Source organism: Peromyscus maniculatus, chromosome 15, assembly GCF_049852395.1.
Source record: "Peromyscus maniculatus bairdii isolate BWxNUB_F1_BW_parent chromosome 15, HU_Pman_BW_mat_3.1, whole genome shotgun sequence".
In the NCBI taxonomy this organism is placed as follows: domain Eukaryota; kingdom Metazoa; phylum Chordata; class Mammalia; order Rodentia; family Cricetidae; genus Peromyscus; species Peromyscus maniculatus.
Genome location: NC_134866.1, coordinates 302,256 through 319,014, shown reverse-complemented (window position 1 = coordinate 319,014; position 16,759 = coordinate 302,256). Strand labels below are relative to the sequence as shown.

Sequence of the window (16,759 nt, the reverse complement as noted above, 5' to 3'; positions counted from 1 at the left end):
AGATTGGGCAATTCATAGAGTCTGTTTCATGCCATAGAGGCATAAATCTGAAGTCCAGGGGTCGGGAAAGGACTTGTCTTGGTGCATCTCCACTTAAGGACTTACACTATTCTCATGTGAGTTTATAATACCTCAATATACATCACACTTGCAATGATTCTACTTTCAACCCAAGTCTGACTCAAGGTTCTAAGGTTAAGACCTCATTTTTTTCTTCTTAGGGATCACAATTCATTCCATTGAAGTAAGAAAGGAAGTGAGCCAAGGTGGCTCTGCTTGTTCAGCTTTTCCTGCACTCTAGATTAAAGGCCTGCTGAGGTGGCCTGGTTCTGGCAACCTGCACCCAACTACCCAGGATGTCCATCCTTTCTTTAGAGGAACCTCACCCACCAACCTGAACTGTGCATCAACAGATATGAGGAAAGGAGGATGAAATAGCATCCTGGTAGCTGTTTTTCCACCTCACTGGTTACCCAGCATGACCTGGGACATCTACTCATTCTGGAATCCACTAAATAAAATAAATGTGGTGGTTTGAATAAGAATGGCCTCCATGAGCTCATATATTTGAATGCTTAGTCACCAGGGAGTGAAACTATCTGAAAGAATTAGGGGGTGTGGCCTTGTTGGAGGAAGTGTATCATGGGGTTGGGGTGGGCTATGAAGTTCCAAAAACCCGTGTCAAGCTCAGAGTCTCTCTTTCTCTCTGCCTACAGACCAGGACATAGCTCTCAGTAACTCAGAGCACCTGACTGCATACTACTATGCTCCCCACCATGATAACTGGATATAATGGGTAAACTAGCAAAGAACACAGACTGGGCAACTCATAAAGTCTGAAACTGTAAGCAAGTCCCCATTTAAGTGCTTTATTTTATAATAGTTGCCTTGGATCATGGTGGCTCTTCACAGCAAAGGAATCAGTGACTAAGACAGTCAACAATCAAGGGACTTTGCTAATTTGGAAGACATACTTTCATGGGGTAACAGCTCATTTCATGGAGGATGAAACCAATACCTGGTGAGTGTTCTCAAAACACTTCTCTGTTAGCAGATGGCAGCCCTACATCCCTGTTCAGGAAGCAGACACCATAAACTTTGGTATATGTAGCCACAACCCACTAAATGGAGTAGCCTATCCTGTACATGGGTGTCCCCTAAAAAGGTTCTCGGTCCCCGCCTTCCCCTAGTATCACAATGGACACTGTCTACCCACTGGTACATAGCCTGGTACCACCCCTTGACTTCTAACAATCCCTATCCTGTCTCCATGATCCTACTCCCCACTGTTCAGGAACATGATTTCCTCTGTCCTCTGTTGACTTCCAGGGCCAGACAGACAAATGGGCTTAACCACATGGGCATTCAATGGTCATCTTAATGTCTACCCCAGATGGTAGCATCAGCCTGCAGTGAGAAATCTGTCACTACAAGGGTCACTGCTATTGGTCAATACTTCTCAGTGCACATTTAATGAGCACTGCCCAGTTGTCATTCACATTGAGCAGATTGTTCAGCAGGCCCTTGATCCACATGATACCAGCCAGACCCTCAGGAAATCCATGTTTCTTCTGAGTTCCAGAGGAACTTATTTCCACCTAGAAAAAGGGTTATTTTGATTTTTTCATACCTTGTAAGAATTAAATGAAAAAAGAATTTTAACATTGCCATCAAGAGTAGAAAAAAAAGACAGCATTAGTTCACACATTCAAGGGTGGCCATGTAGTACTAGGTCCAGGAGATAGACAGGCCCTTCTAGGCCTTCCACCAGTGTTTAATTTAGGTAGTCCCTGGAGCTCTGGAACAAGGAGGAAAGGACAACCATCTATGGACATGGAGAGCTGTGGACAAGGGAACCCAGGCATTACCTTCCCCAGGTAACAAGCAAGCAGACCACCCTCTGCAGACCATGTCCACAAGACATGGGGCCCACTATTTATTCTGAATATAATTCTATTAATTAGCTTAAAGTTAATGTGCAAAATAATGCCACCACTGAAGGCCAACACTTGTTGGCTAAATTAGGGAGAGGATTGTAGTGACCCTGGCTCACTAAGCATGCTATATAGATCTTAACACATATTTTAAATACTCATTTTCATATATACCTTGACCAAAATTTTTACTTATGACAATTCTCATCCTCCTGGTATAACTGACCCAGATAGCATGCAACCTATATGAGGTTGTGCCTGCCTGGGTAGGGATCACTGGTTCAGCAGGTAAGGTTTTTGTTTTGTCCGTGTGTGTTGTCCCGTCCCCCCGCCCTCTCCCGCCAAGAGGACTGAGCAGCTGGTATAGGGACAGCCAGAAAGGCAGAAAGGCCAGGGTAGATCTTGGCCCCAGAGACTGCTCAGGACTACTCACAAGTCAGCTGAGACCTGATGACCTATTGCTTCTAGACATGACAGCATCACAACCAGTCAGAACAACCTACAACTAGGAATGAGAAGCTCTCTGGTTTTCCTTTCCTTGAATTAAGTGGCAGAGGTTCAAAGTGTGTTGACTAAACAGAGCAAGAACTCAGCAGGGAAGAGCAAGTGACGTCCATTACACATCTTTTCACAATGACAAGTCACCAAGAAGGTTTCACAGTAGAGAACAGTATGATGCCACAGAAGACAGGCACATGACACTGACGTTATACTGAGCCCCCAGAGAAGGACTTTTGTTTTAATACATTTGCTTCTTAGGGTGGCAACAGGAAGACACATAGTGAAGACACACGAGGCAGTGGAGGACAGGGCTACTTAAGGAGTTTTGCCACATTCAGACTTGGCACAACGATCTCCTTGAAAATGGGCACATAGTTGGGGCTTGCTTGCATGGGGCCCTGTTCCAGTGTCTCCATGATAGTCTGTTTCATGTCCCGGCTGGCATCTCCTCGCACCGCCAACAGTGCACCAATGTGGTCATCTCTGTGGGAGAGAAATCAGCATGAGCCTCCATCTTCTCTTAGCTCCCTCAGTCTCCACAGGTGACACTTACAGGGTGGGAAACTAACAGCCACAAAAGGCCTCTCTTCATTTACAGAAGAGAGATATCCAAAATGTCATCCTACTTTCTCTCTGCAAAATGCAAAGGACTTTTTAAATTCTGCTCTTCTAACTATTTGTGTCAAGATTTCCTAACCAGGGAAGGATGACTCTGGAGGGTTTAGGACTCTTGCTCTTCTAATAGTGGCAATGAGACAATTTAGCCATGCTCACCCTTAAGGGAAATGGCAGGTTCCTGGAATGGAGATCACAAAGGCATGGCCTGAGGCCAGCACAGCATGTAGAGGGTCATGGAGCAGATACCCCTTCCCTCAGCCTGATACTGAGTACACATATATTTGAGGAAGTCCTGGCCACACACAACATGTCACCTTCTTTCTTTAGATCATGGGTTTAAGATCACTTTTCAGACCACTCCAGTGATCACAACCTTCTCCACTCCACTCATCAAAGATGCCATACTCAATCCTTCCTGTGGTGGTTGGAAAGAAAATGGCCCCCATGGGCAGTGGCACTATTAGGAGGTGTGGCCTCATTGGAGGAAATGTGTCACTGTGGGGATGGACTTTGAGGTCTATGCTCAAGCTACACCACCCAGTGACATAGTTGCTTCTGCTGCCTGTGGGTCAAGATGCAGAACTCTGAGCTCCTTCTCCAGCACCATGTCTGCCTGCATGCCATCATGTTCCGCCATAATAATGGAATAAACCTCTGAAACTGTAAGCTAGCCCCAATTAAATATTTTCCTTTTAATAAGCATTGCCGTGGTCCTGGTGTCTCTTCACAGCAAGACAACCCTAACTAAGACACTTGCCAACACTACCTACCTTATACCATTAGGCCTGCCTTCTGACCTCCACTCATTCAGGCACAAAAGCTTGGCTACAAGCCTACAAACCTCAGCCAGATTCTGCTAACATCAGGTAGGGCTGGTGGAAGGCTGCACAGATGACTCCTTGTTGCACACTCACCACCATATCCCTGACAACCTTTCTCTTCATATCTAGTTGGCATGCATGTACGGTCTAACTCCTGATGCTCACAGCTTATCTTCCTAAGGGCAGTAGGAATAGCCTGTTGTACTGCTTGCTGATGGAAGATGCTCAGCCTTTACCTGATGTCTGGATATTTGCTGACCAGAGTCGAGACTTCTAGATAAAGCAGAGAAGGGTCTGTGAGCTTAATAACCTCTGCCACTGCAACAATTGTATCACAGTGTCCATCCGCATCTTCACCAAATCCCTGGAAAACAGCACCAGTGTGAGGGACAGCCCTAAACACAATCTTCTTCAGTAGTCCCAACTTGATCTTGACATCTCCAAACTCCTTTTCAGGCTGGGCACCTTGCTCTTCTATGTAATCACCCCAAGATTCATTCTGACCAAGGATCAGAGACCAATCTCACGAGGTGATTTGGTCAGTCACTACTTGGTCTCTAGCCAGGAAAAAGGCCTGGCGGAGTAGTATCTAGTCATGGCCACTCGAGCCAAGGAGTTATGTTATTAGTTAGGTTACTGAGTTAGGAGTTAGGCAACCAGAATCTTAGAGAGTAAACAGGTGAGGGCAGATGGACAGGAAGAGATGAATTATTCTATGAAGCACACAGGGGCTGCCACCAGAAAAGTCTTGAGAGTTGCCTTAAAGTGTCAGCCTCTGTGGAAATTTATTTATCAGTTGTGAAGCTGAGCAGGCTGTGGACAAGACTCTCCTCTTGACAGACACAACTAACTGTCCACTGGTTCTTGATGCTGCTGGATCCCATAAACTGGCCTAAACAGTCCAGGCACAGAAACCAAAAGCAAGCTATTGGACAACACAACTCTGTAACCTGACATCCACCATCCTGGAGCTTAGCCCATGGCTTCAATACTCACAGATGCCAGCTTCCGGAACAGGAAGCGGAGTTGCTCAGCCTCTCTGACCATCTTCTCAGCACCCTCCTTGCGCTCTTCAGCACTTCGAAAGGAGATACGCTTCTGCATGACAGCCCGAAGGTATTCCACCACCACACGCCTGTGTGCCTCAGCTGTCATCCTCTGTAGAGAAACGTGTAGTCAGTTGCAGATTCCACGGTGCTAAGACACACATATGTTCTAATCAAACCTAAGATGACCTGCAAACAGGCTGGTCCTGTTCAACAACTTGTTTGGATTTATTTCCCCCCCTGTTGAGACATGGTTTAGCTATATAGTCCAGGCTAGCCTCAAACTCACAACAATCCTCCTGTCTCAGCCTCCAGAGTACCACACCTGGCCATATTTTTGGTGGGATTTTAAAGTAAATATATTAAGCCAATTAAATATACCTGAACTTTTCACCATAAAGTTTTGGACTCTCCTGGCTGCACATGGTAACAGGAGTTATGTAGGCCAACTGTCAGCACAGCATGTGCACAGGTACTGTGGGATATCTGCACAGTGTGAAGATACACTGCTGTGGTTGGTTTAACAAAGAGCTGAATGGCCAATAGCTAGGCAGGAAGAGGTTAGGTGGAACTTCCAGGGTCAGAGAAGACTCTGGGAAGAAGAGAGGCAGAGAAGCCAGCCAGACGCAGAATGAATCAGACACACAGAGTGAGACAGAGGTAATAGCCACATGGTAGAATGTAGATTAATAAAAAGATAGGTTAATTTAAGTTATAAGAGCTAGTTAGGAATAAACCTAAGCTATAGGCTGAGCTTTCATAATTAATAAGAAGTTTCTGTGCCATTATTTGGGAGCTGACTGGCAGGACAGAAAAAGACTCATTACACACTGGAGCAAGAAAGGACTCACACATGGCCTGTGCAGTCTTGATGCTTATATTCCATCTAAAAATCAGACAGATTTGGAGAACTTGCCTCCAGCATCATTATTCTAGGGACATCATATCATGGACAAAGTGACCCTCGTTAACAGACACCAGGCTAGTACTTGCTTGATGTGTGCCCTAGCCTCAGGGCCAACTCCTTTGCAGGCTCCAACTCTGCCTGCCCTTGAGACTCTCAACCCAATACAGAGTAGAGCTGGAATTGAGGAACTGCCGGAGCCCAACAAACTTTGGACTCATGGACTGACAGGCTGGCTTTAGCAAGAGGAGCTTAGCTTGTATGGGGCCTAAACAGTGGTACCTCATCCATAGGCAGCCTCAGATTAGTAGAAAAACCAAAACAACATGTACCCTCTGCTAAAACAAAACAAAACAACCACAGAATATCTTACGAATCTTTAGGAAAGACTCAAAGGAGAAAAGAAACCTCTAGAGCATTACAAAGCAAAGGAAAAGTCTAGAACCAACATGGGTAGAAGTACAGGAAAACTGGCTTGCTGAAGAGATCAGACTCCCTACATGGAGGTGATGGAGCCTTAGTGAAGGAGATACTTAAGTCAGTCAGATCCCTTAACTGTACAACCACTGATGTGATGGTTGGTGGCTGTAGCTTTTGTACTGGAGTCTGCTCTCCACGAATGGGGTGGGCTATTGTCCCTGATTCAAAATGAAGAATCACACATAACCATTAGACCCACAGGCTTGCTATCACACTGGGGAAGAGCCGCACAAGTCTCTAAGGAAGACAAAGCAACATACATCATCAACTAAATCAAACTGTAAGGAGGCCAAGACTGGAGCTAAGACATGCCTGGGAAGTGCATATAATTTCCTCAGATAATAGCCTCCTTCCTTAACACCCATCATCTACACATAAAATAAAAATCAGAGATCACAAACATACCAGGAGGTAAAGATGACTGGCAAAGACAACAAGCTCTAACATTGGTAGAAACAAACCAACATGCCCAAAGACTTTAGACCAGCACTGTCAGACACCACTATGTTCCTCAAAAGAACATTCCAGTCTTCACCCAAGGCCATCACCACACCTTCTTTGATCACATGAACATTGGTGTGTTATCATAAGCAGAGAGCTATTTTGACACTGAATTATAAACCAGATGGGAGGCAGGCTCCAGTGTGCTACAACCCATTTGTTTACCTTTTTATATGGCTTTTTAATTTTGGCAAAGTCATTGAAATAGTCTTCTACAGTGACACAGATGATGTCCACAGCATTCGACCCCAACAGCCACTTCTTTGTCATCAGCTCATTCAGATGTTGCTGAAAGGCACAAAATGACCATATAATCTTCATCTGGCACAATGCCTGGGATCACCCCTACCTGAGAGTGGCCCTCCGAGTGTAGCATAGTACAGATGCAAGGGAACATCTCAGCTCACATATCGCTTCTACATGAGGCAGGCTACAGTGTAGCCCAAAGAAGAGCATGAGACCACCCCATGCTCTAGCCCCAGGAGTGGAGGAGCCAAGCCCACCTCTAGATCCAGGAAGACTTCCTCTAGCAGACTGCTGCAGCCTTCCTTAGCAATAGCATCTAGAATCCCATCCATGCTTGGCTGACTCAGACATGGGCCCTCCTCTGCCTCAGTTTTTAGGTACTTCCTTTTCAGACTGACGATGGATTCTCTGCGAGGAAACATCAAGGGCTCAGGAAAGTAGCTACACACTTACATGCTCTCTGCCCCACTCTGTTCCACACACCACTTACTTGAAGGTCTGGCAGTTGTTGATGATGGCAATCATGTACTGCACGTAACAGTGTGGGTGTTGCCGGTTTCTCAGGTGTTCTTCTTTGTAAAGCTGGGCTTCATCTTTGTATCTGAAATCACATTGGGGAACCCCAAGCTGTCTCCAGTGACTGGTAGACATCATGTGTGTCAGGAAACTCTTATCACCACTTTTGGACCAGAGGAGTCTTTAAACATCAACATACTTTTAGATGGTCTATATTAATGGCAGAGTAGAGAGTCAATCATGTTAAATGAATTTTAAAAATAATTTTGCAGCTGGCTTTGAAATAGGGTTTGGTATTCTGACATGAAGATATTCTGAAACATGTAACTAACTAGGAAAGTATCACCTTACTTTATCTTATGAACAATTCACTCCACAAGTTACATAATAAGACTACAGGACAACTCAGTAGGTAAAAGTCCCTGTCACAAAAGCCTGTCCATCTGGTAGATCCCTGGAACTCACATAAAGGTAGAAGGAGAGAACCAACCCACACAGTTGTCCTCTGACTTCCACATGTACACCATAGTACAATGTATACAAAACCCTCAATGGTGTGAGAAACACTATCACACATTTGATAAGATTTCCCTTTACAAAACTCTATAAAGAAATAAAACAAAAAAATAATAATAACTGGATTCCTGAAATAGCTGGAAAACAAACACCTAGGATGCCACTCTTTCATTTTTTAAGGAGAGTCTTGAATACACAGTGGAACTCTAATACAAGATGTCAGATACCCACTGTATGATTGATGCTGTTGTGGTTATAGCAGAGAATTTGGGACATGGATGGCAACATCTGGGAATTGGAGTGGTAGAAGGGAGTCACAAAAAGGGGACAATAGGATAACAAAACAGAGTGGCTTAGGAGAACTTGGGCCAATAGGATGGGAGAACAGATTTCATGGTATCTGTCTAGGCTTGAAAATCTTTATGTGAACAATTTACAGGGAAAGGCTCACTGGGACACAGTACATCACATGTCCCATCTGTTTAGGATGTTTTCATTTTAGCATTCTTTTCTTTTTCTTCTTCTTTTTAATATTTTTGTATTTTTGGATAACAAAAGGGGGCTAATCTTTTAATAATAACATACTAGAATCAACAAATTTTGCTCTTAATTTTAAAACACATAATTTGTAAGTTAGATCAATGGCAAAAATACATACCTACTTAGGAAAGAATTCATTTGCTGAAGACACAAAACCAGTACCTTTGTTTTCAAATCTTCACTTATTTGAGCAGCAACCTGAAGATTCTGTTCAAACATCTAAAAATTGAAAATTTAAGAATCTGAAATAGTCTTACAGGAGTACAGAAAAATGGTCGCCATTAATAAAATTCTACCTGGGACATCCTTCTCCAAGGTCTACCTTGGTGAATCTGCCTGACACTTACTGCTCAACACACCCTCCCAACCTGCTAAATCTAGCCTGGATCCCTCATCCAGTGCCCTGGCCTAGGCTAGCCAACCCTACCTCACCTCAACCCACCTCTAGACTTCTCCTATGACCCACCTGGCCTGTTCCTGACCCACTGGTCCCTACCATACCACATCCAATCTCTCTACTCAGTCAGATCTACTCCTGCACTCCAGGCTTGGACCAAGATACACATCCTGCACACAGCCCAGTCTCCTTTGTCCGCCAGCTTTCACTCCTCCCTAGCAATTCCAACCTCCATGTCTAACCCATCTGCATATTCTCTCTTCCTTCCCTCCCAACCTGCTTTGTCACATCAGACACAGAACTAACAAAGAAGTCCATATGTCACAAAAATACAAACAAAATAAAAGACCAAGCCTTTATCTCTCCTCCAAAATCTACCAAAACTTATAAAAATGTCTGCCACTGAGAATTACCTAGATGAACCTCAAGAAACAGAATTCAAAAGAACACATAAAATTCATCAAAGAATTCAAGGAATTTAAAGAAGACACAAAGAAGCAGCTGAATGAAATTAAGGAAAAAGAATTTAAATCTGAATAATGCCCAGGAAAATAACAATATAAGGCTGATGGAAATACTAAAGATAACCCAGAACTTGAAAAACAGAATTCAATAAAAATTTTAAAAAAATAAAAGAGAAGACCCAAATGAACAGAACCAGAAATGAACAAGGAAACATTACAACAGACACTAAAGATACTTGGAATATTATAAAGGAGTACTTCAAAAATCTGTACTCCATAAGGTTAGAAAACCTGAAAGAAATGGATGAATTTCTAGATTTAGGAAATCACCAAAATTAAATCGTAACAAATGAGAATTATTTATACCAGATTTTCAATGAAGCTCTACAGCCAATCATTCTTAAATGGTGTGTGTGTGTGTGTGTGTGTGTGTGTGTGTGTGTGTGTGTGTGTGTGTGAGAGAGAGAGAGAGAGAGAGAGAGAGAGAGAGAGAGAGAGAGAGAGAGAGAGAGAGACCTTCTATCAAGCCAGTATCACTCTGAGACCAAAACCAGGAAATGACAACAACAACATAAAAAATAAAACTAAAGGCCAATATATCTGATGAACACAGATTCAAAATGTTCAACAAAATACTTACTTGAGAAACCACATAAATGGATTTAAAGACAAATATCATATGGTCATCTCAAAAGAAACAGAAAGAGCCTTTGATAAAATCCAACATGCCCTCACGATAAAAGTCCTAAAGAATGGGGGATAGAGGGAACATAACAACATAATAAAAGCTATATATAAGAAAACCACAGCCAACATCATCCTAAATACAGAAAAAAACTGAAGCAATCTCACTGAAGTTGGGAATGAGATAGGGTTGTCCATTATTCCCACTGTTGAAACAGTAGCTAGAGTAACAAGGCGAGAGAAGAAATTAAAGATATACAAATAGGAAAAGGAGTTAAACCATCTCATTTGCAGATGATATGGTATTATATATTAGTGATCCAAAAATTCTACTAGAAACAATATATTCATACAGAATCAACCTGAACAAATCAAGAGCTTTTCTATACACCACCAACAAACACACAAAGAAAGAGATCATGGACACATTCCCATTCACAATAGCCTCCAAAACATAAAGTATCTAAGAATAAACCTAACCATGGAAATGAAGACCTCTACAGTGTGACAGGAGGGCTGACAACGAGCTGGGACCTATGAGGATGGTTATGTCTAGTTATGCGTGAAGACTCTAGCCAGCCTGCACATGGCAAACATGGCTCTGGCAGGCCTTGCCCTTCTCCCCCATTCCCTCCACCTTGCTAAAAACCATTAGATTATATTCCTAAAGCTAGCCACCAAGGTCTGTTCCCTTATTTGGCCACTTCCTCCTGCTGAGGCTAACTCCCAAGGTCCAGCTACCCAAGTATTGAAATCCAGCAATCAAAAGCCCCCTAGTGGCTGCCCAAATTAAACTGTCCAATCAAAATTAAACACCTCATCCTAATACCAGGTTTCCCCTTTTACCTTTATAAACTGCTATTTGCCCAGAGACCATGTCTGTCTCCTCTGTAAGCAGAGGCAGTCCTTTGTCCCCCAGGACAAATACTCCTCCCCACCCCCTTATTCACATCCCCCTTTCCCTAGTCCTTTATCTCCTGCCCTCGTCGCTTATTCCCTACCCTTGTATTCCTTATTCCCTTGTATCTCTGGGGCAAATAAATCTTTGGGCCAAGAACTTGGGTCTTAGGGTGTCTTGGGCCAATACAGGTCCCTTCAATGCGAACATGGACCTAATATCCAGTACAGTCTAGTGATAAGAAAGTATCTTTAAAATGCTATATAAGTTTCCTGGGTTTCACCAGATTAAACTCAATTATGGCATTTTGAAGACAAGACTTGACATCTTACCAACACGGAATGTAAATAAGCACAGAAATGGGAGCACTGCACACAACCAACATATAATTAGCTTCCAGTTCAGACCCAAAATGATCTTCTGGAAAATCTCCATTGATCCTGGGTAACATGACTTGGTGAGTATAATCCTGAGCCTCAGTTTCTTTAGCTCCAGAAAGCCTCAGGGAGAGGGTGTTCTTGACATCTTTGCTACATTGTGAAGACTGAGGTATTCTCCGCCTATGAAACCAACAGATCCTATTAACCACATGGGAAATGGGACCTTTAAATTCAGGGCCTGTACCTGGAACACAATGGCAGGCAGTGTAGTCTGATAGTAGCCATCCTGGTCTGCTTCTGGCTCTGTCTCTTTGCTCCAGTCTTTCTTGTCTGTTTCCAGTGCCTTCCGAAGCCAGGCAATGATGTTGGACTAGGAGTTGGATATCATGGAAAGGGAAAGAACAGGCTCTGAGTTATATCTAACACTTTTCCACACAGCACTTACAGTTGCCCAGACCAGACACAGCTTTTCACAGCAACCCTTGCTCCCAAGCATAGAGCCTGCTAGAGCAGGCACCTCACATGCAATTCCCTGGTATGTGGTGCTCATACTGGTCTCCGCATATGTGGAACACCAAAACCCTAACTGTAGATAAAGAGCACAAAGGATCAAGAAGGCTATGGATGAACATTATGCTGGAGGACAAAACCAGATGTCCAGCATCTGATGGTTAGGCCCAGGCCATTAGAGAACAGACTTGGCAGCCCAGTCATCTCAGGCCACAGCAAAATACAGGTCTCCATACCCCAGGGACCCTCAGTAGTGGCTTAGATGCCATCTTGCTGCACCTTTCATCTTACTAAGACTACCTATTGGTTGTAAAACTGATGTCAGACTGGCCCCATGGTCCCCAAATTGCCACCCCTCATTGGAACACAGTGCTAAGGTGGCTCATGTTACCTTAGACATAAGCTTTGCCAGCCAAGTGGGTGGCACAGGTTGGCTCCTCCAGCAGAAGAGACTCGCACATTTGTGAAACGCATTCAAATGAGCTCCAGAACCAGAATCGGGTGTCCCTTCTTTCACAGAAAATGGACATGACAAGGCCCAGAGGAACAGCTAGTCTACTGAGGAGAGTTAGCTCAAATGTCTCACCACATTTCAAACAGACAACCACTAAGCATTTTCTGTTCTACTCACCGTGAGTGTTGACATGTATGTGTCAAGCAAATCAGAGACCACATCTGAAGAGAGTAGAGGCTCCAGGGCACTAACGTCCACTTCTGGGGCTAGTTCCACATTCCCCATCATCTCTGCACTGCAGTGAAAAACCAGATGTAAAGGACAAACTACAACAGAACACTCTCAAGTAAGTCTACATGTATGGCTTGACATGTAAATGCACTCTCCTAGAGATCTGGATGCTAACACTTCTACAACTCCACAAATCAGGAAGAGCAGAGGTCTCATGGAGAGCACAGAGTGAAAGGTCAAGGATTTGGAGGTCCCTCCATGATGTCACCATGCAGGCTATACAGCCACTTACATAATCTCCATATGGCCTCATCATACTGTGCCAGATGCACAGGGAACTTGCATTCAAATGCAGGGACGAGTCCACAAAGGTTTGTCTGTCTTAACTCACTGTCTCCAGAGCTGAGACCAGGACCAGGCAAATAGGAATTGTCATTGTCACACTCATTAAGTAAGAAGATAATGGATAAGTACTGTTATTTGGAATACTAAGCACTGTCATAAAAGTCACTAATCCCTATATGAGGGTGAGACTAAGGCAAAGAATAAATGTTACTGAAGGAAACATGTCTTCAAGGAAAGAAAGACAACATTCATTTTACTGTGCAGAAGGCAGGGAAACAAATTCTAAGCTTCAGAGAAAATGTATTTGTTCATGCAACTTGGTTCAGAAAAGTCTAGGACACATGACACACGGTCTAGACTATGAGGGGTAAAAGACTACAGAATGGAATAATGGAGACTATTTGGACCTCCCAACAGTGGTTAAAAACTAAGGTCCAGGACTGTACATGTAAAAGTTATAAAATAATGGGGCCGGAGAGATGGCTCAGTGGTTAAGAGCACTTGCTATTCTTTCAGAGGATCTGAGTTCATTTCTCAGCACCCATGTCAGGCAGCTCACAACTATCTGTAAGTCCAGTTCCAGAGAATCCAACACCTCTGGCATCTAACGGTACCTGCACTCATATGTACATAACCATATGCACACACATACATAACCTCACATAATTAAAAGTATTAAAAATAAATCTTTTAAAAGGGGTATCATCAAATAATGATCATTATCCATACCTGACAATTTCATTCTGTTCACATTTTTCCATATTGAGGTAAAGAAACACACTACTCTAAATAGTTAAAACCACATACAAAATAAACCTCACTGTTAAAAGCATACTTTCTTTCTCCACAGTAACAAGATGGGCAAAAACAAAAATTTCAGTATATTACTTAATATTGTTTTCTACCTATAAAACCAAGCAAAGTTAAATAACCATTTTAATTACCTAATCTTAAAGCATCTCACAAAAGCTTCCCAGTGACATTTTTTCAAAGTCCACCTTCAACTACTTCACGCAAAAAGTGGCTCATGTTCTTTCACATAAAGTAATAGTCTCAAGCTGCAATGCAAAAGGAATAACTGATTTTTCTATATATAGTTTACATATTTTTCTATATATTCTTGTTGCTATTTCTTTTTTTTTTTCTTTTTTTTTTTTCTTGGTTTTTTGAGACAGGGTTTCTCTGCGTAGCTTTGCGCCTTTCCTGGAGCTCACTTGGTAGCCCAGGCTGGCCTCGAACTCACAGAGATCCGCCTGGCTCTGCCTCCCCGAGTGCTGGGATTAAAGGCTTGCGCCACCACCGCCCGGCGGCTATTTCTTTATTTTTGAGATATGTCTTGCTATTCTGCCCGGGTTGTGCTCAAACCATCTTTCCACTCAAGTCTCTGAACTCAGGAACTACAGGTATGGACTACTAAGTTAGTGTACAACTGTTTATATTTGGATGATTAACTGTTGCAGTGGACTGTAAGGAAAACTAAACTTGGTGATTTCTTCACCAGCCTGGTGACTCTGAACAAGTCACTGAATTTCCTAGGGCCACATGTTCCTAATCTATAAAATGTTCCAATACTATACCTGTCTCAGCGAATCACTGTGAAGAAGCAAGAATGCACACAGTGAGCACAGAAAATAATACCATGGCACACAACAGAGTACTCAAGGCAGACAGCAAAGACCACATAGAAACAACTGTAACCACACGAGGTGGTTCATCCTCAAGAGTAATCCCCAACAGGTAGAACAGAAAGACATTAACAAACCAGAAAAAGGTACCAGTTCAAAACACATGAGACTATTTGTAAATTATTGGTCAGTGTGCTTTTAGAAGTTCCTAGATAAAAGAACACATAAGGCATGAAATCAGTTCTACCTGGTATAGGTATTTAGGACCCATGTCAAGAGGCTCACGATCTCATTGGCCTCAAGGTCCTCTGACGCAAGGTCCTGCATTCGAGTGCTCAAGGCCTGGTGGTACATGCTCAGGAGGTTCTTAAAGATCTCATAGTGGGGAGGGAAGCACTGGACCATCAGGTTCTTAGCAATGATGAGATCATCCAGGACATACTTCCTGATGATCTCCAGGTGGCGCACAAGCCACATCTTGTCAGACTCTCTGGTGTCTGCCTGTGTACCTTCAATTCTAGTTGTCACAGTTCTGTCCAAGATGGCAAACATTTTTTCCTTCCAGTTTTTGGGCCTCCCAGGAGGAACAAACCCAGTTTGCTTTTTTCGATCAAGTATCCTCCTGTCAATTTTTTCTTCCCTTTCAATGATTCTGACAACGGAAACCAGCAAGGTGGGATCGCGGCGGACAGTGACCAGTGATCTTTGCAGCACCATCCACAGCTGCTTAGCCAGCTCATCAGAGAGGTTCTGTGTATCAGCAAAGTAGCCATGAATGAGGGTCATGTCCCGTTTATTACCACTGTCCATGCGGTACTGCTCACACATTAGCCCATCCCGTGAGCACTCCAAGTCCATTAGCTTCCGGTGAGCCTGCAGGAGAGCCCCTTGCTCGATGAGATCTTGGGTTTCCCTCACAATCTCAGGCACTAGAGAAAGGCACAAGTTGACTCAGTTAAAATGCATAAAGGCTGTGTGTACACATAGAGATGACAGCAGGTAAAGCAGGAGGCACCTGACATCCATCTCTCTACTTGCACAGCTACCCAACAGACCCTAATGGTTCTGAACTCTAGAGTCTATGAAAGGCTAGTAACTCCCAGGAGAAGGCCTAGATGGAAATTAAGTAATTATGGTCAAGTCCAGCTATATGTGTTTTTTTCTAAGCCAGTGAATGTCATCTTTCCCAAGCTTAAAAAAAAAAAAAAAAAATCCCATGCTTTAAGTATGGTGATCCATGTTCTGATTATTGAAGGCTGCTTCTAATATTTTATAGCTACTACTTCTGATGTGAACTCCAGGAAATAAAGAGGATGACTACCTTCCTTTCTCCAATTTTCTTTTTATCTCTTGACTTCCAGTCAATCAGATAAGAGCATTCAAAAGCACACACACACACACACACACGTGTGTGTGTGTGTGTGTGTGTGTGTGTGTGTGTGTGTGTATACATGCATATACATACAGGACATGTCAGAAAAATCACTATGCATGCTCAGGCATAGGAAAAGGCTTAGAAAAGACATAAAAGGATCCTGTGTAAAACAATCTAAAACCAGAATTCTAACAGATCCCAACATCCAGGTTTATCATGTTAGAATCAAATGCCTGAAACAGAACACACAGCACACTACCAGCACACCCCATTCAAAGGTATATAAAAAAAATTCAATACACAGTGCTTCAGAAGATGTCAGGTCTACCAGACATAAAAATTAAAACAACTGCTTTATTAAAGTAGGTGCAAGGAGAATTTGAGCAGGCAGGAGATGGAGCCAGAAAATGTTAAGAGAGGATAATGGAAATTATCAGGAACAGACAGAAAAAGGCTAAAGGAAGTAGACAGAGCCCAGATGAACTCATGGACCCATAAGGCAGACCATCATATAATTGTAGTAACCTTAAAAGAAGAGAGAAGAGGGGAGAGACCCTTTAGAGAAATAATGGCTAGAATCTTCCAAAGTTTGATAGAAGACATTAATGTAAATATTTTAGAAACTCAATGACCTGTAAGAGGAGTAAACCAAGAGATCCATACTAAGATGGAATACAATCAATCAATGAATGAGGGAACCATGAAAGCAGTAAGAGAAGAAACTTATCACATAAAAGGACTCCTAAAAAAATATCATTAGCAGATTTCTCATC

General features: G+C 43.0%; 1 protein-coding gene across 2 annotated transcripts in view; it reads right to left on the bottom strand.

The window, feature by feature from the left end:
* Nucleotides 1-2,641: 2,641 nt before the first annotated feature.
* Exoc3 (exocyst complex component 3) overlaps nt 2,642-16,759 on the bottom strand; it is a 33,200-nt gene continuing 19,082 nt past the window's right edge. For both annotated transcript variants that reach the window (XM_006990024.4, XM_042261332.2), the window contains exons 4-13: nt 14,859-15,540; nt 12,588-12,705; nt 11,691-11,816; nt 8,742-8,842; nt 7,542-7,652; nt 7,309-7,459; nt 6,971-7,093; nt 4,871-5,032; nt 4,111-4,238; nt 2,642-2,918 (exon numbers count right to left, since the gene is read on the bottom strand). In XM_006990024.4, coding sequence (XP_006990086.1) covers nt 2,747-2,918; nt 4,111-4,238; nt 4,871-5,032; nt 6,971-7,093; nt 7,309-7,459; nt 7,542-7,652; nt 8,742-8,842; nt 11,691-11,816; nt 12,588-12,705; nt 14,859-15,540 — 1,874 coding nt within the window. In that variant the 3' untranslated portion in view covers nt 2,642-2,746. The remainder of the gene's footprint in view (nt 2,919-4,110; nt 4,239-4,870; nt 5,033-6,970; nt 7,094-7,308; nt 7,460-7,541; nt 7,653-8,741; nt 8,843-11,690; nt 11,817-12,587; nt 12,706-14,858; nt 15,541-16,759) is intronic.